A 27,740-nucleotide genomic window follows, 5' to 3' on the forward strand; every position below is an offset into this window, starting at 1 on the left:
ACCACAATCCATTTTGATCAAGTTGGCTACAGGAAAAACTGGAAAATAGATAACAGTGATAAATGTGTTGTTCTCATGGTTGCGTTGGCAAGAGGGTTATAATACAAGTCGTCTAATTCCAGTACAGGACTCTGTCCACTAGAACATGCTGTTAGTCCCACCGTTTTTGGAACACCCTCTGACTAGACAACAGCATGTCCTCACATCAGTCAACGTAGTGTTCAAATTCTGTGCAGAAGAATTATGACTCTTAGAGAAATCCGTGTGCTTGCACAGTGCATATTGGATTGCAATATTTTGTGAATTATTTATTTCATAAAGTTGATATAATATATACAGTAAAAGAGAACATAAGGACCTTCCAGGCATGTCATTTTTAACCGTATCAGTTTGATTTGAAAGAAGTGGAGTTAGCAAAGCCAGAACAGAGTGAACTAATGTGACCTAACTTCTCAGGGAGTGTTGTCAGAGGGCTTGAGATGCTATTTATATGTAACATTCATTTGGGGAATATATCAAAATAAGTGACCTTGGAAAGTGTTTTAATGTGTGTTTTTTTTTTTTCTTTTTAAATTATAAAAAGAAAAATGTTTTGTTAAAAAACAGGCTTAGAATTCTTTTCTGGGTAAATCTTAATAGTTGGAGTGGGCTTTTTAAAAGAATTTTATTTTTATACAATTTTTAAAGGTTACACTCCATTAACAGTTGTTGTTTTTTTTTAAGTGGTAGCACTGATGATAGCTCCAGTCAGTTTTATTTTTTTAAATTTTAATTTAAAGGATATACTATATAGCATAGGTAGTTATACCCATTATCTTGTAATAACCTATAATGGAATATAATTTTCAAATATACTGAACCAATATGCTGTACACCTAAAACTAACACAATATTATAAATCAAGTATACTCCAATAAAAAATTAAAAATTTTAATTTATTTAATTTTTATTTAAATATGGTTAATGTATCATATTATGCTAGATTTAGGTGTACTACATACTGATTTGACTTTTGAAAACATTTTTATTGGAGTATAGTTGCTTTATAATGTTGTGTTAGTTTCTACTGCACAGCAAAGTGAATCTCCTATACCTATACATATTTCCCCTCCTTTTTGGATGTCCTTCCCATTTAGGTCACCACAGAGCATCGAGTTCCCTGTGCTATACAGTATGTTCTCATTAGTTATCTATTTTATACAGAGTGTCAATAGTGTATATATGCCAATCCAAATCCCTCAGTTCCTTCCACCCACTCCCTTTTCCCCTTGGTATCCATACATTTGTTCTCTATGTCTGTGTCTCTACTTCTGCTTTGAAAATAAGATCATCTATACCATTTTTCTAGATTCCATATATATGCATTAATATACAATATTTGTTTTTCTCTTTTGGACTTACTTCACTCTGTATGACAGTCTCTAGGTCCATCCATGTCTCTACAAATGACCCAATTGTGTTCCTTTTTATGGCTATGTAATATTCCATTGTATATATGCACCACATCTTCTTTATCCATTCCTCTGTCAATGGACATTTAGGTTGCTTCCATAACCTGGCTATTGTAAATAGTGCTGCAGTGAACATTGGGGTGCATGCATCTGTTTGAATTATGGTTTTCTCTGGGTATATGCCCAGTAGTGGGATTGCTGGATCATATGGTAATTCTATTTTTAGTTTTTTAAGGAACGTCCGTACTGTTCTCCATAGTAGCTGTATCAATTTACATTCCCACCAACAGTGCAAGAGGGTTCTCTTTTCTCCACACCCTCTCCAGCATTTATTGTTTGTAGACTTTTTGATGATGGCCATTCTGACTGGTGTGAGGTGATACCTCATTGTAGGTTTTTTTTTCTTTATTATTATTATTTTTCTTTGGCTGCGTTGGGTCTTACTTGCGGCACATGGGATCTGTTCGTTGAGATGTGCAGGATCTTTTGTTGTGGTTCACGGGCTTCTCTCTAGTTGTGGCGTGTGGGTTTTTCTCTCTCTAATTGTGGTGCATGGGCTCTAGAGCATGCTGGCTTCAGAGCTCATGGGCTCTGTAGTTGCAGCACCAGGCTCTTTCATTGAGGTGTGCAAGCTCAGCAGTTGTGGCGCGTGGGCTTAGTTGCCCCATGGCATGCAGGATCTTAGTTCCTTGACGAGGGATCAAACCGGTGTCCCCTGCATTGGAAGGTGGATTCTTCACCACTGGACCACCAGGGAAGTCCCCTCATTGTAGTTTTGATTTGCATTTCTCTAATGATTAGTGATGTTGAGCATCCTTGCATGTGTTTGTTGGCAATCTGTATATCTTCTTTGGAGAAATGTCTATTTAGGTCTTCCACCCATTTTTTGATTGCGTTGTTTGGTTTTTTGATATTGAGCTGCATGAGCTGTTTGTATATTTTGGAGATTAATCTTTTGTCAGTTGCTTCATTTGCAAATACTTTCTCCCATTCTGAGGGTTGTCTTTTCATCTTGTTTATGGTTTCCTTTGCTGTGTAAAAGCTTTTACATTTAGTTAGGTTCCCTTTGTTTATTTTTGTTTTTATTATCATTACTCTAGGAGATGGGTCAAAAAAGATCTTGCTGTGATTTATGTCATAAGAGTATTCTGCCTGTGTTTTCCTCTAAGAGTTTTATAGTGTCTGAACTTACATTTAGGTGTCTAATCCATTTTTAGTTTATCTTTGTGTATGGTGTTAGGGAGTGTTCTAATTTCATTCTTTTACATGTAGCTGTCCAGTTTTTCCAGCACCACTTATTGAAGAGACTGTCTTTTCTGCATTGTATATGCTTGCCTCCTTTGTCATAGATTAGGGGTCCATAGGTGCGTGGGTTTATATCTGGACTTTCTATCCTGTTCCATTGATCTATATTTCTGTTTTTGTGCTAGTACCATACTGTCTTGATTACTGTAGCTTTGTAGTATAGTCTGAAGTTGGGGAGCCTGATTCCTCTAGCTCTGTTTTTCTTTCTCAAGATTGCTTTGGCTATGCATGGTCTTTTCTGTTTCCATAGAAGTTGTAAAATTTTTTGTTCTAATTCTGTGAAAAATGCCATTGGTAATTTGATAGGGATTGCATTGAATCTGTAGATTGCTTTGAGTAGTATAGTCACTTTCACAATACTGATTCTTCCAATCCAAGAACATGGTATATCTCTCCATCTGTTTGTGTCATCTTTTATTCCTTACATCATTATCTTATAGTTTTCTGCGTGCAGTTCTGTCGTCTCCTTAGGTATGTTTATTCCTAGGTATTTTATTCTTTCTGTTGCAACAGTAAAAGGGATTGTTTCCTTGATTTCTTTTTCTGATCTTTTGTTGTTAGTGTATAGGAATGCAAGAGATTTCCGTGTATTAATTTTGTATCCTGTGGCTTTACTAAATTCATTGATTAGCTCTAGTAGTTTTCTGGTGGCATCTTTAGTATTTTCTATGTATAGTATGTCATCTGCAAACAGTGACAGTTTTACTTCTGTTCTGATTTGGATTCCTTTTATTTCTTTTTCTTCTCTGATTGCCATGGCTAGGACTTCCAAAACCATGTTGAATAATAGTGGCGAGAGTGGACACCCTTGTCTTGTTCCTGATCTTAGAGGAAGTGCTTTCAGTTTTTCACCATTGAGAATAATGTTTGCTGTGGGTTTGTCATATATAGGCTTTATTATGTTGAAGTAGGTTCCCTCTATGCCCACTTTCTGGAGAGTTTTTATCATAAATTGGTGTTGAATTTTGTTAAAAGCTTTTTCTGTATCTATTGAGATGATTGTATGGGTTTTATTCTTCAGTTTGTTAATATGGTGTATCACATTGATTGATTTGCATATATTGAAGAAACCTTGCATCTCTGGGATAGATCCCACTTGATCATGGTGTATGATCCTTTTAATGTGTTGTTGGATTTGGTTTGCTAGTATTTTGTTGAGTATTTTTGCATCTATGTTCATCAGTTGTATTGGCCTGTAAGTTTCTTTTCTTGTGGTATGTTTGTCTGGTTTTGGTATCAGGGTGATGGTGGCCTTGTAGAATGAGTTTGAGAGTGTTCCTCCCACTGCAATTTTTTTTTTTTTTTAAAGAGTATAGTGGGTTTTTTTTTAATAAATTTATTTATTTATTTTTGGCTGTGTTGTGTCTTCATTGCTGCGCACACGGGCTTTCTCTAGTTGCAGTGAGTGGGGCTTCTCTTCATTGTGGTGCATGGGCTTCTCATTGCTGTGTCTTCTCTTGTTGTAGAGCAGAGGCTCTAGGTGCACGGGCTTCAGTAGTTGTGGCACACAGGCTCAGTAGTTGTGGCCTGTGGGCTCTAGAGCACAGGCTCAGTAGTTGTGGCACACGGGCTTAGTTGCTCTGGGGTATATGGGATCGAACCCGTGTCCCCTGCATTGGCAGGCAGATTCTTAACCTCTGCACCACCAGGGAAGTGCCCCGCTGCAATTTTTTGGAAGAGTATGAGAAGGATAGGTGTTAGTTCTTCTCTAAATGTTTGATAGAATTTGCCTGTGAAGCCATCTGGTCCTGGGCTTTTGTTTGTTGGAAGATTTTAAATCATAGGTTCAATTTCATTACTTGTGATTGGTCTGTTCATATTTTCTATTTCTTCCTGGTTCAGTCTTGGCAGGTTGTACTTTCCTAAGAATTTGTCCATTTCTTCCAGGTTTTCCATTTTATTGGCATATAGGTGCTTGTAGTAGTCTCTTACAATCCTTTGTATTTCTGCAGTGTCAGTTGTAACTTCTTTTTGATTTCTATTTTATCTATTTGGGTCCTCTCCCTTTTTTTCTTGATGAGTCTGTCTAAAGGTTTATCAATTTTATCTTTTCAAAGATCCAACTTTTAGTTGTATTGATCTTTGCTATTGTTTTCTTCATTTCTATTTCATTTATTTCTCCTCTGATTTTTATGATTTCTTTCCTTCTACTAGTTTTGGGTTTTGTTCATTCTTCTTTCTGTAGTTGCTTTAGGTGTAAGGTTATGTTGTTTATTTGAGATATTTCTTGTTTCTTGAGGTAAGATTGTTTTGCTATAAACATCCCTCTTAGAACTGCCTTTGCTGCATCCCGTAGTTCTTGGGTCATCATGTTTTCATTGTTATTTGTTTCTAGGTATTTTTTGATTTCTTTAGTGATCTCCTGGTTATTTAGTAGCATATTGTTTAGCCTCCGTATGTTTTTTTTACAGTTTTTTTTCTGTAATCGATTTGTAATCTCATAGCGTTGTGGTCAGAAAAGATGCTTGATATGATTTCAATTTCCTTAAATTTACTGAGGCTTGTTTTGTGAACCAAGATGTGATCTGCCTTGGAAAATGTTCGACGTGCACTTGAGAAGAAAGTATTTTCTGTTGCTTTCAGATGGAATGTCCTATACATATTAATTGTCTGATCTAATGTGTCATTTAAATCTTGGGTTTCCTTATTTATTTTCTGTCTGGATGATCTGTCCATTGGTGTAGGTGGGGTGTTAAAGTCCCCCACCATTATTGTGTTACTGTTAATTTCCCTTTTTATGGCTGTTAGCACTTGGCTTATGTATTGAGGTGCTCCTATCTTGGGTGCATAAATATTTACAATTGTTATATCTTCTTGGATTGATCCCTTGATCATTATGTAGTGTCCCTCCTTGTCTCTTGAAATAGTCTTTATTTTAAAGTCTATTTTGTCTGATATGAGAATTGCTACTCCAGCTTTCTTTTGATTTCCATTTGCATGGAATATCTTTTTCCATCCCCTCACTTGCAGTCTGTATGTGTCCCTAGGTCTGAAGTGGGTCTCTTATAGACAGCATATATATGGGTCTTGTTTTTGTATCCATTCAGCCAGTTTCTCTCTTTTGGTTGGAGCACTTAATCCATTTGCCTTTAAGGTAATTATTGATATGTATTTTCCTATTATCATTTTCTTAATTGTTTTGGGGTATTTTTTGTAGGTCTTTTCCTTCTCTTGTGTTTCCCGCCTAGAGAAGTTCCTTTAGCATTTGTTGTAATGCTGGTTTGGTGGTGCTGAATTCTCTTAGTTTTGCTTCTCTGTAAAGCTTTTGATTTCTCCTTCGAATCTGAATGAGATCCTTGCTGGGTAGAGTAATCTTGGTTGTAGGTTTTTCCCTTTCATCACTTTAAATATGTCCTGCTACTCCCTTCTGGCCATCAGAGTCCAAAGACCTACCTGGAGGTATTGGAGGGCCTCCTGGGGAGGTGGGGATTGGCTCTGGGCACTGTGGGACCAGCTCAGACAATGCCCTGCCCCAACTCCCACATGTACTTGTCCCCAAAGTCCACTGCTGCTAAGGCTAGACCAGTTTCAATTGTGGGAACACTCATTGTCTATTCAGGTATTCCTCAGACGCAGGATTTACCAAGCCGATCTCAGGGATTTAATCTGCAGCTTGTGCACCTTCACGGAAAGATTTCCACTCCTGTTTCTTAGTCTCCCTGCCCCTGAGGCTCAGCTTTGGCTTTGGCCCCATCTCTGCATGTGCATCACTCTCAGGCATCTGTTCCCTGCCCAGGTGAGAGGGAGAGAAAGCAGTGGCTGATTAGGGCACACTTACTCCTTCCACCTAGGGAGGGGTACAGCAGCCACACCTGGGGTGTGTGCAAGTTGCCTGTGGTGGCAGGGACCAGCAGGCAGTTGCAACAGACTGTGGCATGCTCGGTCTGGTGGGAGTCCCTCCCAGTGCCCATGGAGGCAAGAGCTGGTGTGGGGGGGGGGGCAGTGGCATCCCCATCCCTTGCACACCTCTCAACAATGGTGCCTCTTTCCTTGGCAGATCACGCTTCCTCTAGGGGCATTCCCAGCCATGGAGCCCCTCACTCCCATCCCCTCTGTTGAATTCACACAGCCAACAGCATTCGTCTCCCCAGATCCTCTCTCTTAACCCCTCACTTTAGTACTCAGCCCCCACCAGCATTGGCAGATTTCCATCTCATGCAGGGGCACTCAGGACCCCAGAGCCTGTGCGGGCGGAGGAGGCCTTGGCTTGAGGGACAGGCGAACTGCTCAGATGGGAGCCCTTTCCAGTTTCCATGGAGGCCGAAGAAGCTGGCGGGTGGGGAAAGGAGTTGTAATAGTGGCTCCGCCCCTTGGGCACCACTCAACAATGATGCCTTGCTTCTATGGTGTTCTGGGCTTTTTTCCACAAACTTTCCCGGTTGTGCAGTCCCTTATTCCTGTCACTTCAGGCTATCTTTATACAGCCAACAGCTGTCCCCTACCTGCGTCTGGGCTCCAAACCCCACTTTCCAGCACCCAGCCCCCCTCAGCAACAGGCGACTCATGACTCAGGCTGGGATGTGCAGAGCTGCAGCGCAGACTATGCACGCAGTTCTTGCTTTGTCCTGCCTTCCACAGGCCGTCCGCTGCATTCTCCTTTGATCTCCTGAAGGTCTCCTTCCGTCCCAGCTGATTTCCCCACCGTGAGGGATTTTCTGAGTGCGGGGACCTCCCCTCACCTTCAGCTTCCCACCAGGGTTGCTGGTCCCTTTTTTGATTCCTCTTTTCTTTTTCTTCTTCTTTCTTTTGTCCTACCGAGTTGTGAGGGGATTTTTCTTGTCCTTTTAGGTGTCTGAAGTCTTCCCCTAATGTTCAGCAGGTGCTCTGTGAGAAGTGTTCCATTTATGGATGTATTCTTGATATACTTCTGAGGGGTGACAAATTCTGCATCCTCCTATTCTGCCATCTTGCCTCCTCCTTCCATTTACAATTATCACAAAAGATGGGCTGTATTCCTCATGTTTTATTAAGGAATGTTTAATACAAATTTCATTTAACCCCGCAATGTACTATATAAGGTTAAAATCCTTCTAATATTTCTGGACTTTTTTCCCTATTTATCAACCTTAGATGTACTTACACGTAATGAGACTGTCTAGGTGATTCTTTTAATTCTACTTTATTTAATTTTTTATTTTTCTAAATTTTTATTGAAGTATAACATATATAAGAGAAAAATGCACAAATAATACATGTACAACTAAATTAAATTTCACAAAGTGAATTTCCCATGTAATCAGCATCCGGATCATGAAACTGAAGATACATCCCCCTAGAAGCTCTCTTGTACTTATCTTACTGTCACCCACCCAAAGGAAATTACTATCTTGAATTATAACACCATAGATTAATTTTGCCTATTTTTGAACTTTATGTGAATGGAATCATATGGTGTGTATTCTCTTGTCTGGTTTACTTCACTTAGCCTTATGTTTGCAAGAAGCATTCATCTTGCTATGGGTAGCTGCTGTTCGTTCACTCTTATTGCTGTTCAGTTTTCAATGGTATGAATATTCTACTGTGGGTGAGCATTTGGCTGTTTCCATTTTGGGGCTATTAAAATCAGTGCTGCCATGAACATTTGTGTGCATGTCTTTGGTACATACTTGAGTACATTTTTCTGTTGGGTATGTACCAGGTGTGGAAATTCTGGGTCATGGCATTATGCACATGGCCAGGCTTAGTAGATCCTACTATTTATTCAACGTAGCTATGTTAATTTACATTCCCAGTAGGAGTGTTTGAAAACTCTTGTTGTCTGTAAATTACAACTTGCTTTTCTTTTTTCTTCTTGTTAAGTCTTAGTATTCTTTCCATGTCAGGACATAGAGATCTACTTCATTCATTTTTTTTTTTAATATATACATATATGGTATTCCATAGGAATATAGGTTACTTAATGTTTCTCTAATATTGACCGTGAAGGTGTTTTCTTTTATTTTTGCTATATAAAAATGCATAACTTCCAAAATTTAAAGTATACCTACCTTTTTACACCATAGTTTATAACAGATACATTTGACATGTACAAATTATTCATTAAATATGTACAAGTGATTTTTTTAACTTTTTATTTTGAAATAATTTTAGATTTATAGAAAGTTGCAAAAATAGTACGGAGAGTTCCCATATACACAGCTTCCCCTAATGCTAACAACTTTCATAACTATGGTACAATTATAAAAACTAAGAAATTAACATTGGTATAATACTATTAACTAACCTACAGACTTTATTTGATTTTATCAGTTTTTTCACTGAAATGTTTTTTTTCCCCACTCTAGGATTCAATCTGGGATCACTGATTGCATTTAGACCTCATATCTTTTTAGTCTCCTTTGATCTGTGACAGTTCCTCAATCTTTCTTTGTCTTTCATGACTCGAGGTTTTTGAAGAGAACTGGTCAGTTATTTTGTAGAATCCCCTCAATTTGGGTTTGTCTGATGTTTACGCATAATTTAATAGAGATTGTTCATTTTTGGCAAGAATACCACAGAAGTGATATGCCCTTCTCAGTGTATCATGTCAGAGTGTATGTGATGTCAATATGTCTTAATACAGATCATGTTAAATGTTGATCACTTGGCTAAGGTGATGTATGCCAGGTTCCTCCACTGTAAAATTATTATTTTTCCCTTTACAATTAATAAATATCTTGGGGTAGAAACTTTGAGAATATTCAAATACTCTGTATCTCCTCAAACTTTCACCTACTTTTAGCATAGATTTTGCTTGCAACAGTTATTACTGCACTCTTCTAACAATTTATTTTTTCTCATTCCTTCTATGTTTATTAACTGGAATTTCTCTGTAAGGAACAGCTGTTCCTTCTCTCCCATTTGTTTAACTATTCAGTTATTTGTTAATGTCAGTATGGACTCATTCACTTTTATTTTGTGGGTTATAATCCAGTACTACAGTTATTTATTTTGTTGCTCAGTTGTTCCAGTTTAGCCATTAGGAGCTCTTTGAGGTGGCACCTGTGCCCTTTCAACATGCCTCTGTCTTCCTTTGAACTCTTCCTTACTTTCTGGCATCATAAAATGTTCTAGGCTCAACTTAAATTTTTCCTGCCCCACCCCTGGAATCAACCAGTTCTCTAAGATCTTCTGATGTCTTTTACTGGAGAATAGTATTTAGAAACCAAGATATTGGCTTTGGATGTGCTCATTGCTACTGGGGTTGCCTTGCTTCTGAACATTCATTGTTTTTTGTCATTTATGCTTTTCTCCTGGATTGTGACATTCAGAGTACACATTCATTGTTTTTTTTAAAGTAAATATTTAAAGCTATAAATTTTCTTCTAAATACTTTGATAAATAGTGCTTCCATTGTCATTTATTTCTAAATAGTTTATAACTCGACTTCTATTTCCTCTTTGGCCCAAGGTTTATCAGATGTATGTTGAAGTTTCCATGTATGTGGTTTTTGACTACCGTTTGTTGTCGATTTTCATGTGATTTTATTGTGGACAATGAATGTGGGTGTAATTTTTTTTCTTTTTATGAATATATTAAAATTTCAGTTGTGGCTGATTACGTGGTCAATTTTTGTGGTTATACCATGTGTTTGGAAGAAATGATTATTAGATATAAGTTCCGATTATGGCCATACATTAAGCTTGTTAATTATGTTATTCAGATCCTCAATATCTTTACCTATTTTTCATGTCATTGTGACCATTTCTGTGACAAATGTGTTAATACCTTTTATTATGATTATTAATTTGTTCTTATTGGATTTTTAACAGATTTTTCCTTTATATAATTTGAGGCTATGTTTTGGGTATACAAAGGCTCATAATTCGTATTTTTCGTGGTAAATTGGGCTTTTTATCAAAATAAAAAAGTGTTGTTCCATTTAGTGTCTTGCTAGTTATTAACATTAATATATATCTTTTATCGTTTTAAAGCATCTGTCTGGTATATATTTTCTTAACCTTTTTTCTACGTTCCTCTGTTAAATTATTTTTTTAAGATGTGACTCCTGAAAACAAATTCAGCTGATTTTTTTCCTCTTAGTATGCTTAGAGAAATACTTTCAGGGTACAAAGTGGGAATGGAAATAGTACGATTCATGAAAAATATTTTAAAGGTGCATTTAGGCTTTTCAGAACTTCTTCCCAGTATACCTTCCCAAAGGCTGATAATTACCCTTCCCTGACTCGGTCAGATGGCATAGGTACTATCAAAACAGCTAGTTCCTCACCTGATTTCCCCACAGTGAAGCCCATCATTTAACAACTACTGTACACACATACACACACACACACACACACACACACACACATACACACACAAGCTTACAGACAGCATTTCAGTGCCTCATTCATTCTTTTTTTTTTTTTAATATCTTTATTGGGGTTAATTGCTTTATAACAAAGTGAATCAGTTATACATATACATATGTTCCCATATCTCTTCCCTCTTGCGTCTCCCTCCCTCCCACCCTCCCTATCCACCCCTCCAGGCAGTCACAAAGCACCAAGCCGATATCCCTGTGCCATGCGGCTACTTCCCACTAGCTATCTACCTTACGTTTGTTAGTGTACGTTTGTTAGTCCATGCCTCTCTCTTGCCCTGTCACAGCTCACCCTTCCCCCTCCCCATATCCTCAAGTCCATTCTCTAGTAGGTCTGTGTCTTTATTCCTGTCTTACCCCTAGGTTCTTCATGACATTTTTTTTTCTTAAATTCCATACATATGTGTTAGCATATGGTATTTGTTTTTCTCTTTCTGACTTACTTCACTCTGTATGACAGACTCTAGGTCTATCCACCTCATTACAAATAGCTCAATGTCGTTTCTTTTTATGGCTGAGTAATATTCCATTGTATATATGTGCCACATCTTCTTTATCCATTCATCCGATGATGGGCACTTAGGTTGTTTCCATCTCTGGGCTATTGTAAATAGAGCTGCAATGAACATTTTGGTACATGACTCTTTTTGAATTATGGTTTTCTCAGGGTATATACTCAGTAGTGGGATTGCTGGGTCATATGGTAGTTCTATTTGTAGTTTTTTAAGGAAACTCCATATTGTTCTCCACAGTGGCTGTATCAATTTACATTCCCACCAACAGTGCAAGAGGGTTCCCTTTTCTCCACAGCCTCTCCAGCATTTATTGTTTCTAGATTTTTTGATGATGGCCATTCTGACTGGTGTGAGATGATATCTCATTGTAGTTTTGATTTGCATTTCTCTAATGATTAATGAAGTTGAGCATTCTTTCATGTGTTTGTTGGCAGTCTGTATATCTTCTTTGGAGAAATGTCTGTTTAGGTCTTCTGCCCATTTTTGGATTGGGTTGTTTGTTTTTTTGTTATTGAGCTGCATGAGCTGCTTGTAAATTATGGAGATTAATCCTTTGTCAGTTGCTTCATTTGCAAATATTTTCTCCCATTCTGAGGGTTGTCTTTTGGTCTTGTTTATGGTTTCCTTTGCTGTGCAAAAGCTTTGAAGTTTCGTTAGGTCCCATTTGTTTATTTTTGTTTTTATTCCCATTTCTCTCATTCATTCTTTTTTTTTTTTTTTTTTTTTTTTTTTGCGGGTTGTGGGCCTCTCACTGTTGTGGCCTCTCCCGTTGTGGAGTACAGGCTCCGGACGCGCAGGCTCAGTGGCCATGGCTCACGGGCCCAGCCGCACTGCAGCATGTGGGATCTTCCTGGACCAGGGCATGAACCCATGTCCCCTGCATCAGCAAGTGGATTCCCAACCACTGTGCCACCAGGGAAGCCCCATTCATTTTTCTAAAGAGAACATAGTATAATAAATACCCATTAACACGGATTCAAAAATAACCAAGATTTTGTTATATGTGTTTCATCTGTTCCTATTCTTGTTTGCTGAAGTAATTCAAGGCAGATCCAAGACTCCATACTGTTTTCATCCCTGTTTACTTCAGTTTGTTTTTTTAAAAAAAATAAATGTATTTATTTATTTTTGGCTGCATTGGGTCTTTGTTGCTGCTCATGGGCTTTCTCTAGTTGTCAGAATGGGGGCTACTCTTCATTGTGGTGCGCGGGCTTCTCATTGTGGTGTCTTCTCTTTGTTGCGGAGCACAGGCTCTAGGCGCGTAGACTTCAGTACTGGTGGCTCGCAGGCTCAGTAGTTGTGTTCGCAGGCTCTTGAGCACAGGCTCAGTAGTTGTGGCACACAGGCTTAGTTGCTCCATGGCATGTGGGATCTTCCCAGACCAGGGCTTGAACCCATGTCCCCTACATTGGCAGGTGGATTCTTAATCACTGCGCCACCAGGGAAGTCCCTACTTCAGTTTGACGTGCCATTTTCTTATATAACAACAGTATTATTAGCCCCAAATTAGTAACAGTTCCTCAGTATTATCTAATTCCCAGTCCATAATCAAATTTCCTCACTTCTTAAAAAAGAAGTATTTTTTTTACAGTTTATTTGTTTGAATCTGATTCTGTACAAGGTCTATGTATCCCATTTGACTGTCACTTTTCTTCTCTTTTATCTTGAAAATTGTCTCCCCCCTTTTCTCCCTTTGTCATCATTAACTTGTAGAAACTGGACCAAATATGCTTTTAAGTGCCTCAATCTTAAATATGAATAGACAATAAAGGATCTCCAGACTTTTGAGAGGTGCCTCAAATGTGAAAGACAGAAAGTAAAGAGAGAAAAAAACAAACCCAAAGGAAACAGAAGCAATGCAGTGAGCTGAAGAAAACTTTAAAAGCACATTATAATTGATAACCTCAAAAAAATAAACAGAATAAATGGTATCAATGAAACAAAAACCAGGTACAGTAAAAAGAGGACCTTTTGGAGAATAAGAATTCTTGGTAATTAAAATATGATAACAGAAATTAAAAACTTCATAGGCAGGATGGAAGATAATGAAAGTAGAACAAAATGTCAAAAGTGGTAAGATGGCAAAGAAAGGGTAAGAAAATTAGATCTCTCTGGGAAGCCCCACATTCAAAAAAATAGAAAGATACTCCAGAAATAAAATAGAGAAAATGGAGGGGAAGGAATCTTTCTCCTTTTCCTAGGGAAAAATTCCTGGAATTCAAAGACATCCATTTCCAAAGGAAGTATTCACCATGCGCCCAGTACAGAGAATGACAAAAGACTAACATGAAGATATATTGTGATCAAATTTAAGAATACAAAGTGAAAAGAGAAACTTTTAAACCTTCTGAACTGGGGTGGAGACAGGGTGGGGAGCACCTACCATGTATCACACAAAGCAGTAGGAATTAGAATGTCATTGGACTTGTCAGAAGCAACATTAAGAGTTAGGAAACAGCAGAACAAAGCCCTAATTTTCTGATGAAGATTACTTTCCTCATCTATGATTCTACATCCAGCCAAACTGTTCAGTCTGAGATCAAATAAAGATATTTTCAGATTATCAAGGTCTCAGATTTACCTCTTGTGCACAAAAAGCTCTTGGAGGATTTACTCCACCAAAAGGAGTCAACCAAGGAGGAGGAAGACTTTAGAACCAGGATACAGGAGATCTGACATGAAAGCAAGCTGAAATAATAAGGAAGGGAAGTCCCAGAATGACAGTTGTATAGTCAAACCAGAGCATAATGAGACTAGAGCAGGGGAGTGGAAGGCTGCCTCTGGAAAAGAAATGATATGGAAGGATTATTTGCTGTGCTGAAGGTATCGAGAGAGGAGGATTACACCTCTGTAAGATTCAGAAGTGATAGGCACACAAAAAACTAAGAAGGAAGAAAAGGAGATGTTTTTTAATCCAGGGGCAACAAGAAGTTGTACAAAAAAAGAAATGTGATCATGGCATAACATGTAGCCCATAGTGAAGAATAATATCAACACTGGATAAAAAGAGTGATTTAACTATATTGGGAGGATGAGGGGAGGAAGGCTCTGTGTGTGTGCATGTGTGTGCATGTGTGTGTGTGTGTCTGTATAGGTGTGTAGATATGTATAGGAGGGTTAATTCTTATTGCAATTGTGTTAGAGACTGCAAGGTACTTACCCCAACGTACATTCTTCTTTCTTCCTTAGAAATAGAACTATGGATATATCTGGGGGGTAATCTTTCCAGTTAAAAGACTGCATTTCTCAGCTTAACTTGCAGCTAGGTACAGCCAGGTGTCTAGGTTCAGCAGAAGTATACTGTGGTACTTCCAGGAAATATCCTTGAAAGGGACAGAGGAGTCTTCTACTGCTGATGGTCTGGAATGGGAAAGTGATAGTTGGCATTTCTGCCATTATCATAGACCATGAGAATAATGGACACACACCAAAGATAGTAGACCACAGAGCTGGAAGGATCCTGGGGCCCTGATGACACTCTAAAGCTATCATATCAGCATTGGACTGGCTAACAATACATTTGTTTTATGTAAGATAATATATTGATACCTTTGTATATTTAAGTCATCATATTCAGGTCTCAGTTATATTAAGTAGCAGAACCAGATTTAACTGATTTATTCACTAGACAATATCTAAAATGAAATTTAAGAAATAACAGTATAATCATGTTATTTAATAATACAGAGTTAAATACTAGAAGAAAAAAGTTGAAAGTTATTTTGGGCAGTGAGAATTGGGGTAAAATCAAATGATTACTATTTTTTCTTATAACTCTTTTAGAAATATTTGACATTTTAAGTTATGTACATGTATTACTTTGATAAAAGTTAAATTATTTGTTCAGGTACATTTTAATTAGTATTACAAGTAAAAATACACGTTCATTGCAAAAATTCAAACAATACAAAAGATATAAAGCTATGCTTCCCTTCAATATTTGTTGCCTATTCCTTGCCTGAGAATTCCACTCTCCTCCCCAGGAAAAATGGCTATTTGGTATGTGTCTCTCTATACTTTCTCTATACATTCATTTAGCATATAAGAGAAGCATAGTTTTTTTTTCTTTTCTTTTTTTTTTAACATCTTTATTGGAGTATAATTGCTTAACAGTGTTGTGTTAGTTTCTGCTGTATAACAAAGTGAATCAGCTATATGTATACATATATCCCTATATCCCTTCCCTCTTGCACCTCCTTCCCACCCTCCCTATCCCACCCCTCTAGGTGGTCACAAAGCACCCAGCTGATCTCCCTGTGTTGTGTAGCTGCTTCCCACTAGCTATCTGTTTTACATTTCGTAATGTATATATGTCAGTGTTACTCTCTCACTTCATCCCAACTTACCCTTCCCCCTCCCCGTGTCCTCAGGTCCATTCTGTATGTCTGCGTCTTTATTACTGTCCTGCCCCTAGGTTCATCAGAACCATTTTTTTTTAAGATTTCATATATATGTGTTAGCATATGATATTTGTTTTTCTCTTTCTGACTTACTTCACTCTGTATGACAGACTCTAGGTCCATCCAACTCAGTACAAATAACTCAATTTCATTTCTTTTTATGGCTGAGTAATATTCCATTGTATAAAGTGTAAGTGTAAAGTGTATTTTTGTTTTGCATAAATATCAATTAAGTCCATCTTGTCTAATGCGTTATTTAAAGCTTGGGTTTCCTTATTTATTTTCATTTTGGATTATTTGTCCATTGGGTAAAGTGGGGTTTTAAAGTCCCCTACTATTACTGTGTTACTGTTGATTTCCCCTTTTACGGTTGTGAGCATTTGCCATATATGTTGAGGTGCTCCTATGTTGGGTGCATACATATTTACAATTGTTATATCTTCTTCTTGGTTCGATCCCTTGATCATTATGTAGTGTCCTTCTTTGTATCTTGTAATTTTATCTTAAAGTCTATTTTGCCTGATATGAGAATTGCTACCCCAGCTTTCTTTTGATTTCCATTTGTATAGAATATCTTTTTCCATCCCCTCACTTTCAGTCTGTATGTGTCCCTAGGTCTGAAGTGGGTCTCCTGTAGACAGCATATATATGGGTCTTGTTTTTGTATCCATTCAGCCAGTCTGTGTCTTTTCATTGGAGCATTTAATCCATTTGCATTTAAGGTAATTATCGATATGTATGTTCCTATTACCATTTTCATAATTGTTTTGGGTTTGTTTTTGTAGGTCTTTTCCTTCTCTTGTGTTTCCTGCCTAGCAAAGTTCATTTAGCATTTGTTGTAAAGCTGGTTTGGTGGTGCTGAATTCTCTTAACTTCTCGTTGTCTGTGTAGGTTTTAATTTCTCTGTTGAATCTGAATGAGATCCTTGCTGGCTAGAGTAATCTTGGTTGTAGGTTTTTCCCTTTCATCACTTTAAATATGTCTAGCACTCCCTTCTGGCTTGCAGAGTTTCTGCTGAAAGATCAGCTCTTAACCTTATGCGGATTCCCTTGTATTTTATTTGTTGCTTTTCCCTTGCTACTTTTAATGTTTCTCCTTTGTGTTTAATTTTTGATAGCTTGATTAATATGTGTCTTGGCGTGTTTCTCCTTGAATTTATCCTGTGTGAGACTCTCTTTGCTTCCTGGACTTGATTGACTCTTTCCTTTCCCATATTAGGGAAATTTTCAACTATAATCTCTTCAAATATTTTATCAGACCCAGGTCTTCTTCTGGGACCCCTATAATTTGAATGTTGGCATGTTTAATGTTGTCCCAGAGGTCTCTGAGACGGTCCTCAGTTCTTTTCATTCTTTTTTCTTTATTCTGCTCTTCGATGGTTATTTCCACTATTTTGTCTTCCAGGTCACTTATCCGTTCTTCTGCCTCAGTTATTCTGCTATTGATTCCCTCTAAAGAATTTTTAATTTCGTTTATTGTGGTGTTCATCATTGTTTGCTCTTTATTTCTTCTAAGTCCTTGTTAAACGTTTCTTGTATTTTTTCCATTCTATTTCCAAGATCTTGGATCATCTTTACTATCATTACTCTGAATTCTTTTTCAGGTAGACTGCCTATTTCCTCTTCATTTGTTAGGTCTGGTGGGTTTTTACCTTACTCCTTCATCTGCATATTTCTCTGTCTTCTCATTTTGTTTAACTTACTGTGTTTGGGATCTCCTTTTCACAGGCTGCAAGTTCATAGCTCCCGTTGTTTTTGGTGTCTGCCCCTAGTGGGTGAGGTTGGTTCAGTGGCTTGTGTAGGCTTCCTGGTGGCGGGGCCTGGTGCCTGTGTTCTGGTGGGTGGGGCTGGATCTTGTCTTTCTGGTGGGCAGGCTGTGTCTGGTTTTGTGTTTTGGGGTGTCTGTGAACTTAGTGTGATTTTAGGCAGCCTGTCTGCTGATGGGTGGGGCTGTGTTCCTGTCTTGCTAGTTGTTTGGCATGGGGCATCCAGCACTTGAGCTTGCAGGCCGTTGGGTGGAGCTGGGTCTTAGTGTTGAGAAGGAGATCTCTGGGAGAGCTCTCGCCAGTTGGTATTATGTGGAGCTGGGGCGTCTCTCTGGTAGTGCAATGTCCTGGACTTGGCTCTCCCACCTCGGAGGCTCAGGCTTCACACCCATCTGGAGCACCAAGACCCTGTCAGCCACATGGCTCAGAAGAAAAGGATCAAAAAAAAGGGAAGAAAATAATAATAATAAAATTTTAAAAATTATAAAATAAAGAAATAATAAAATAAAAAAAGAGAGCAACCAAACCAATAAACAAATCCACCAACGATAGCAAGCACTAAAAACTAAACTAAGATAAACATAAAAATCAGAAACAAATCAGTTGCAGACAGCAAACCCCTAGTCTACAGTTGCTCCCAAAGTCCACTGCCTCAATTTTGGGAATATTCATTGTCTATTCAGGGATTCCACAGATGCAGGTTCATCTAGTTGATTGTGGGAGTGTAATCTGCTGCTCCTGAGGCTGCTGGGAGAGATTTCCCTTTCTCTTCTTTGTTCACACAGCTCCTGGGGTTCAGCTTTGGTTTTGGCCCCACCTCTGTGTGTAGGTCGCCCTCAGGCATCTGTTCCCCACCCAGACAGGAGAGGGTTAAAGCAGCGGCTGATTAGGGCTCTTTTGCTGTCTCAGGCCAGGGAGAGGGAGGGGGATGGTAGTCATAATTGGAATGCGACGGGAGCATGCAGCGGCAGAGGCCAGCGTGACATTACAACAGCCTGAGGTGTTCTGTGTGTTCTTCCGGGGAAGTTGTCCCTGGATCTGGGGACAGTGGCAGTGGTGTGCTGCACAGGCTCCTGTGGGGTTGTGGGGGCGGGTATGGGTAGTGACCTGTGTTTGCACATAGGATTCTTGGTGGCAGCGGCAGCAGCGTTAGCATTTCATGCCTGTCTCTGTGGTCTGAGCTGCTAGCCACAGCTCATGCCCATCTCTGGAGCTCGCTTAGGTGGTGCTCTGTCTCCTGTGGGCACACATGGAAGGAATCCCCTCTCCTCACACCCCCTGAAACAATGGTCTCTTGCCTCTTTGGCAGGTCCAGACTTTTTCCCTGACTCCCTCCCAGCTAGTTTTAGCACACCAGCCCTCTTCAGGCTGTCTTCACGCAGCCAACCCCAGTCTTCTCCCTGGGATCTGACCTCCGAAGCCCAAGCCTCAGCTCCCAGCCCCCACCTGCCCCGGCGGGTGAGCAGAAAATTGTCTCAGGCTGGTGAATGCTGGTCAGCACTGATCCTGTGTGCAGGAATCTCTCCGCTTTGCCCTCTGCACCCCTGTTGCTGTGCTCTCCTCCATGGCTCCAAAGCTTTCCCCCCATCCACCTCCTCTCTACCAGTGAAGGGGCTTCCTAGTGTGTGGAAACTTTTCCTCTTTTACAGCTCCCTCCCAGAGGTGCAGGTCCTGTCCCTATTCTTTTGTCTCTGTTTTTTCTGTTTTCTTTTGCCCTACCTAGGTACGTGGGGATTTTCTTGCCTTTTGGGAAGTCTGAGGTCTTCTGCCAGCATTCAGTAGGTGTTCTGTAAGAGTTGTTTCACATGTAGATGTATTTTTGATGTAATTGTGATGAGGAAGGTGATCTCCACGTCTTATTTCTCCACCATCTTGAAGGTCCCCCCCCCCATAGTTTTCTTTTATTTTTATTAAAAATGGATTTAAAATTAAAAAAAATATATTTTGAAGTATAGTTGATTTACTATGTTTTGTTAGTTTCAGGTGTACAGCAAAGTGAATCAGTTATACATATACATATATCCACCATTTTTTTAGATTTTTTTCCCATAGCCCATTACAGAGTACTGAGTAGAGCTCCCTGTGCTGTACAGTAGGTTCTTATTAATTATCTATTTATATGTAGTAGTGTGTATATGTCAATCCCAATCTCCCAGTTTATCCCACCCCTTCCTTATCTGCTGGTAACCATAAGTTTGTTTTCTATTGATACATCTGTGATTCTACTTCTGTTTTGTAACTATGTTCATTTGTCCCCTTTTTTTAGATTCCACATATAAGCAGTATCATATGATATTTGTCTTTTCTGTGTCTGACTTACTTCACTCAGTATGACAGTCTCTAGGTCCATCCATGTTGCTGCAAATGGCATTATTTTGGTTTTTTTTATGGCTGAGTAATATTCCATTGTATATATGTACCACATCTTCTTTATCCATACCTCTGTTGATGGACATTTAGTTTGCTTCCATGTCCTGGCTATTGTAAATAGTGCTGCAATGAAAAAAGTGGATTTAAATTTTGATAAAGTACTCATGAAGAAATATTTAGGCTTATAACAGTTGTTATTTGTTTATATTTTTAGAATTCGAGATGCAAGCATGCAGTTAAAAAGTCAGCAAAATGATTTTCAGAGAGTACAGAAAGAATTGAGTCAGTTGCAACATGAGTTAAAAATTAAACAAAGACAATCACAAATCTTCAGGTAAGATTATCTTTAAAGAACTGAATATTATAGTATTGAAAATATACACTCATTTAATACTAACTTTATAAGCATTCAAACACCTTTTAGTAATATAGTTTCTATACTTATATAGTTTAATATTATAGTGTTGTTGAAAAAAATGGAAACACTTCACTTTTTTTTAAACTATTATCTCAACTAAATAGTTTTGCCAATAACATTTAAATTAGGCAAACACCTTGTTCTGATTTTGCAGTGACATTTAGAATGAAAGCACAGTAACTAATTCATTTTCCTCTTGGCCAGTATTTCTTGGTATACTTGATCTCCTGACCGACAGTCCAGTGACATGAAAAGAATAGAATGGGGAAACTTCCTAACTGGATAGTAATAGACCTCCTAAATTTAGAAATTTCCAATATAAATGGTGTTAAATCTGCTTTTATATAATCTTTGAAGGCTTTATAATAACTAAAGGTAAAGCCCAATGTTCTAAAGAAAATAGGAAGTACTTTTTAAAAATGGAATTGAATATATTGAGAATATCAGAAAGAATGATTAATTTTTAAATTGAGTAACTTTTAGCTCTTAGAAAAGGGAAATAAGTTAAATGAACATTATAAATAGACACAGGTTCAGGATGACTAAAAAAAATATGCCGGGTAAATACTTTTAATGTTCTTATTTTTTCCAGTCTACTTATTATTATTGGGAATATTGTTCTGTTAAAAAAATTATCTGGGCTAATAATTTTTTTATGCAATATCTGGTGATAACCTGTTAGCCATCTAACCTTTCATTAATGCCTTGCACATAACTGATGCTAAATAAATAATTTTTGAATTAATGAATGAGTCTACTCACAAAACAGATGACAATTTTTGTCATCAGAAATCTTCTCTGTCCTCTCCTAGAAATCTAGTATTGAACCAGCAGGATATCACCCCGGTGATCCCAACTCTCCATTTTAGTCAGGACCATCAGTATTCAGTCTTGGCCCCAACAATAGCTTTGGCTCAGGTCCACTCGGGAAATCCCATTTGTTTTATCCAGAGATGCCATTATGGATGGCAGGATTGACTAAATTTTAAAGGCTAGACTAGGACTAATTAGACAATTAATGCTGCTTCAGGATATTATGGACTGATAAAGTCAGTCTTTATTATTCACATTTTACATGTAATTTGTAGTATTTTAAATTCTTGAAGAAGCTTATACATATTTAAATGTTATTTTTATTCTGTGTTGTAATTTTGTCATCATTTTGCATTATACTTTTACTGCTTATTTTTTAAAATGTTTTCAAAAGATCTGTGGTTTTTGTTTACTTTTAGATAAAAGATCACAAATTGGGAGTTTCGGATCTGATTTATATAAAAAAGTAACACTAGAAATTTTAGAAGTAACCATTTAACTAGACAGTATAAATAAAAGTTTGTGACAGATGAATAAAAATAATTACATGTTTTGTTAATACTCTCACTAGTAGGTACATTGCATGGGAGAATGCAGTCTGGTGAAAATAAAATCAAACCAAAAGTTGTAGAGTTCAGTGATTTTGTTGCATTACTAAAAGCTCATTTTAAACTAGTTTACTGATTATTTAAAAAAAATATCTACCAGAACGTAAAACTTCGAGTTTGCTGTGGATAAAGAAAAGGAGCTTATAATCTTCTCTCTTAAAGTGGTAAAGAAAAGAAGCTTGAGCTTTAGCTACTCAGATGTAATCATCTTTATTTACGGCGTCCAAAAGGAACTTTTAAGAGATCAATGCACTATGTCTTTGAGTCACTTTGCTCTTTTTAAATTATTCTCTCATTTGTTTAATTGCAGTAGGGCTTAATCACCTAGCCTCCAGCAAAGTGTTCTTCATGCTTTGTATTTTCCCTGACCTCATTTCCAACCTGTCTCTCGCAAGGGGTTGATGAGGAGTAGCTGTGGTATGCCTCAGTTGGCTCAGCACAACTGCTATTCAGAATAAAGTGTCTTTTGAGAATGGAAATCAACTTTTGAAAGCCTGTAAAATAGATACTAAAAAACAATATGGAATATAGGTATACTTCACTTTATGTAAAGTTGTGTATAACTCCAATATTCCAAATCAATCCATATTTGAAATATTTTGGTAGTGCTTACTTTTATAGGATTCTTATTGTAAATCTTTCATAAATTGTTTGAAATATACTTATCCTTTAATTTTTCTTGTTTGTAAATCCAGACTCTGTCATCTCTGAAATTAAGCCAACTCCCCAAATCTCTCACTTTCACACCAACTTGTCAACCACATTAAGGCTTCTAGTTTTGTTTTGTTTTGTTTTTCTGATTTTCCCAACCATTTCCTGGCCTTACTTTGTTTTCTAGCCTTGATCCCATAATCAGCTCATGTCTTTTTTAAACAGCTGTATTGAGATATAAGTTACATACTACAAAATCCACCCCTTTTAAGTAGACAATGTAATGATTTTTAGTAAACTTACTGAGTTGTGCAACCATTACCACATGCAATATTAGAACATTTGAGTCATCCTTAGAAGATCCTCATGCCATTTGCAATCTCTATCTTCACCGCCAATCCTAGGCAATTGCTTATCTTCTTTCTGTTTCTATAGATATTTCTCTGGACAATTCAAATATATGGAATCCTACAGTATGTGGTCTTTTATATCTGACATCTTTCAATAATGTTTTTGATGTTTATCCATGTTGTATCATGCATCAGTACTTTGTTCCTTTTTATTGCTAAATAGTGTTTCATTGTCTGAACATACCACATTTTATTTATGCATTTATTAGTTGAAGGACATTTGGATTGTTTCCGCTTGTTGGCACCTATGAATAATGCTGCTATAAACATTCACATGTAAGTCTTTGTGTGGATGTATGTTTCATTTCTTTTGAGTAGATACTTAAGTGTAGAATTACTGAATCATATGGTAAATTGATATTTAACCTTTAAGAAACTGCAAAACTATTTTGCAAAGTGGCTGCACTATTTTACATTCCTACCAGGAATGAGGATTCTACTTTCACTGTGTTCTTGACAACATTTCTTATTGTCTGTATTTTTTTTATAGTAGCCATTCTAGAGGCTGTGAAATGGTACCTCATTGTGCTTTGATTTGTGTTTCCCAAATGACTAATGGTGTTGAACATCTTTTCGTGTGCTTATTAACTATTTTTATGGCTATTTGGTGAAATATCTATTAAAATATTTTTTCTATTTTTCATTGGTTTGTTTTCTTGTTATCAGATTATAAGAGTTCTTTGTATGTTCTGGGTACAAGTCTTTTATTTGAAACATGATTTGCAAATATTTTCTCCCAGTCTGTGGCAAGTCTTTTCATTTTTTTAATTGTGTCTTTTCGAAGAACAAAAGTTATTACTTTTAGTGAAATACAGTTTAATCAATGTTTTCTTTTAGGTATTGTGCTTCTGGTAATGTATCTAAGAACTCTGCCTAACCAAAGGTCACAAAGATTTTTTCCAGTAGTTTCTTCTAAAGGTTTTATAGTTTTAGCTCTTACCTTTAGGCCTGTGATCCATTTTAACTCTTGTGAATAATGTAAAGTAAGGATCTAAATTCATCTTTTTTTTTCATGTGAATATTCAATTATTCTAGCACTGTTTGTTAAAAAGACTATTCTTTCCCTATTGAGTTGCCTTGGTCCCTTTACCTAAAATCAATTCACCATGAATGGAAGGAATTATTTCTGGACTCTCTATTCTATTTTATTCATCTATTGATGTATATCTATTCTTAATGTCAGTACCACACTCTCTTGAATATTATAATTTTTAGTGAATTTTGAGATCAAGAAATGTAAGCCCTTCAAATTTCTTTGTTTTCAAGATTGTTTTGGCTATTCTGGGAACCTTGTATTTCCATATAAATTTTAGGATCATCTTGTCAATTTCTGAAAAATAGCCTACTGGGATTTTGATAGGTATAGCATTAAATCTATAGATCAATTTGGGGAGAATTGCCATTTTTAAAATGTTGAATTTTTCAATCCAAGAATCCATATATCTCTCCACTGAGATCTTTAGTTCTCTCAGAAATGTTTTGTTTTTAGTATATAAGTCTTGCACTCCTTTTATTTAGTTTATTTCTAAATATTTTATTCTTTTTGATGTTATGACAAGTGGGATTTTTTTCTTAACTTTATTTTTGGGATTCATCATTGCTAGTAAACAGATTGGTTTTTGCACATGGTTTATGTATCCTGTGATCTTGATGAACCCATTTATTCTAGTATTTGTGTGTGTGTGTGTGTGTGTGTGTGTGTGTGTGTGTATTCATTAGGATTTTCTTCATAGAGTATGTTTCTGCATAGAGGAATTTACCAATACTCCAGCTACTTTTACCTCTGCTTATTTACCCTTAAAACCCTCACTCAGTCTTTATATCCACTTACAGGTTGTTAAACACCAGGCCCTCAATTTCTTCAATACTATTCTAAATCCTCAATATTCTGCTTAAAATTCTTTGTGCTACTCATCTCTCACCAGCTGTGTGTCTTGCCGTGTATTTCACAAAGAGAGTTAAAGTTATCAACACAGACATATTTCCTGTGAGTCAAATGATACTTAAGTTTCAGAACCCCGCACTCAGGACCCCCTTCCAAGCTTCTGGGAGGGCCCCTGGCAAAGTAAGATGGTTTTAAATTATAATTGTAAAAATTCTGTCTCTTTGCACTCTGATTTCCCTTCTCCTACTTCTGATGTCAGTATGCCCTTGGAGTAGTCCCTGGCATTTGAGGGATCTGAGAGAGAAAGTTGTGTTGGCAATATACATTATAACTGCCATCTGGAAAGTCATTTCAATGTAATTTTCAATTACACAAACAAGACATTGCAGACTAAAAATAGGGATGTGTATGAATTTCTTTTTTTTTTTTTTTTTTTGCGGTACGCGGGCCTCTCACTGTTGTGGCCTCTCCTGTTGCAGAGCACAGGCTCCGGACGCGCAGGCTCAGCGGCCATGGCTCACGGGCCCAGCCGCTCTGCAGCATGTGGGAATCTTTCCGGACCGGGGCATGAACCCTTGTCCCCTGCATCGGCAGGCAGACTCTCAACCACTGCACAACCAGGGAAGCCCTGTATGAATTTTTTTGAATTAATGGAGTAAAAGCAATAAAGATGAACAATTTAAACAATAGAAATTATTCTGTCATAAAAAACAAATTATAACATTTTTTCAGATTACATCATAAGTGATACAATTTCAATTAAATCTCTTGGATTATTTTGTAATCCATTCAATGAAGAGGAGTTAATTATTTGAATACATTGGAGAAAGATTTAAGTTTCTTGCTGATTTGACCAAAGCTGCTGACATCACTGAATATAACATAAAAATCATAGTATACCACTTCAAGGACATCTGAGATAAGCTAGTTCATGAGTTTCATCATTTCAAAGACAATATAAGATGTCATTTTCCAAGAAAACTTGAAATGCCAAAAATTTTATCATATATGAAAAAATTTTATAAGGATTTTCCCAAATTTGACAATGCTTAATATTTACATGATATTACCAGTAATGGGCTATGAAGCTAAAAGAATCTTTCTAAACTACCACAGATAATAAAACTAATGGCCTTGCTAGATGAAAGGCTGTATAATTTTTATATTCTCTCCACACAAAGTATTATTATAAAATGGTTCTCATATGAAAAGGTGCTTGTAAAGCATGTAACCAAAAATTATAGACAAAAGAAGTATTGTAGAGCTGTTACTTATTAAAAAGTTATACTGTTTTTCTGTATTTTGTGATATTGATGAGATTTATTAACTTTTACAATTTTATTTGTAATGATTTTTCTCAGTCTATAAGTGCACACTTTTAAACCTAATTTTGTAGTCGTCTTTTACAAGAAAGCCATCCCTCTATCCACACCAATCATATAAGATCTAGGCCGCACAAAATGTGATGGATCTGCTCTTCGCTAAGTGGCTTGATTTTTCTGTTTCCTGCCTTTTGTCCCTACAGAAGCACATGCATCCGTATCTGGTCTTTCTTCTATTAAATATCCCTTTAGGCCTTGACCCCCATGTTCATGACTTGCTCCCAGCAGCTGCCTTACATTGGGCCCATTAGGCCTTTAACCTTGACTTAGTTCATAGTTCTTGTCTCTGTCTTACCACTTCCTGGCTTCGCATTCAAACTTCCCATCCTCACCATTGCTCCCCTTTGCTTTAGTGATCTGTTGGACTCTTTCTTTGATTTTTTTTTTTTGGCTTGTTTTTAATTGAAATATAGTTGATTTACAATGTTGTGTTAATTTCTGCTGTACAGCAAAGTGATTCAGTTACACATGTTATATACATTCATTTTTATATTCTTTTCCATTATGGTTTATCTCAGGATATTGAATATAGTTCCTGTGCTATACAGTAGGACCTTGTTGTTTATCCATTCTATATGTAATAGTTTGCATCTGCTAACCTCAACCTCCCAATCCATCCCTCCCTCACCCCCACCCCTTTCTTTGATTTTTTTTTTTTTTTTGAAATCAACATCTCTCTTAGCTCCCAGGTCTGCATGCTGATTGAGGATTCCCTGTGGCTTTTGGTCACTCAAGTGGACCTTATTAATTAACCACACAGAATGACACCACCCTTCTTCTTCCTGGCAAAGGCTAATCTTTCAGCCTTTGTTTTACATCTGTCCTTTCTTTCTAGCTCTCTGCACAAAAAATGATCACATCTCTTGCCTGTGTTTTTTAGCCTCTGTGACTGTACTCATACTGTCTGCTCAGCTCTGTAAACACTCAGGTGTCTCCCATCCTAACAAACCATTCTACTGTGTATCTTCCTTTTTCTCTCCTTGCTGCCTCAATCAAGGTTCTTGATTGCTGGTACCACATAACTATTTTCTCACTTCTGCTTTACTGCTCAGTCTTTTCCTACCTGAAGCCTCTCTCTTAGGTCACCAAAGACCTCCTTAATACCGGATATAATGGCCTCTGTTCAGCCTTTGTCTGAGGCCTTAAACACTGATCACTACTCTCTACTTTAAATTCTCTTATCCCCTGGCTTTTCTGATGTTATCTTTTTGGCTTTTCTTCACTGGTTGCTCCTCCCTCATCTCCTTTGAGGGTTTGTTTTCTGATTTATTCCCATAAATATTAGTGTTGTCCAGTATCTTATCCTCAGTATTTCTTACTTCTTTATTCCTCCAACAGAGTGATCTATTTTTTTCACTCATTCATTCATTCATCAATATGTGTTGAGTACGTACTATGTGGTAGGTACTGTGCTAGGTGCAAGGGAGACTGTGATGAACAAGACAGATACAGTCTCTGTATAATA

The 27,740-nt window shown here is 37.3% G+C and overlaps 1 protein-coding gene across 1 annotated transcript in view; it reads left to right on the forward strand.

Moving 5' to 3' along the window:
- The window catches only part of LEKR1 (leucine, glutamate and lysine rich 1), a 336,798-nt gene that overhangs the window by 101,848 nt on the left and 207,210 nt on the right, over positions 1-27,740 (forward strand). Inside the window, exon 7 of the mRNA XM_067737845.1 lies at positions 20,323-20,442. Coding sequence (XP_067593946.1) covers positions 20,323-20,442 — 120 coding nt within the window. The remainder of the gene's footprint in view (positions 1-20,322; positions 20,443-27,740) is intronic.

The sequence above is a fragment of the Pseudorca crassidens genome, chromosome 5, assembly GCF_039906515.1.
Source record: "Pseudorca crassidens isolate mPseCra1 chromosome 5, mPseCra1.hap1, whole genome shotgun sequence".
Taxonomy (NCBI): domain Eukaryota; kingdom Metazoa; phylum Chordata; class Mammalia; order Artiodactyla; family Delphinidae; genus Pseudorca; species Pseudorca crassidens.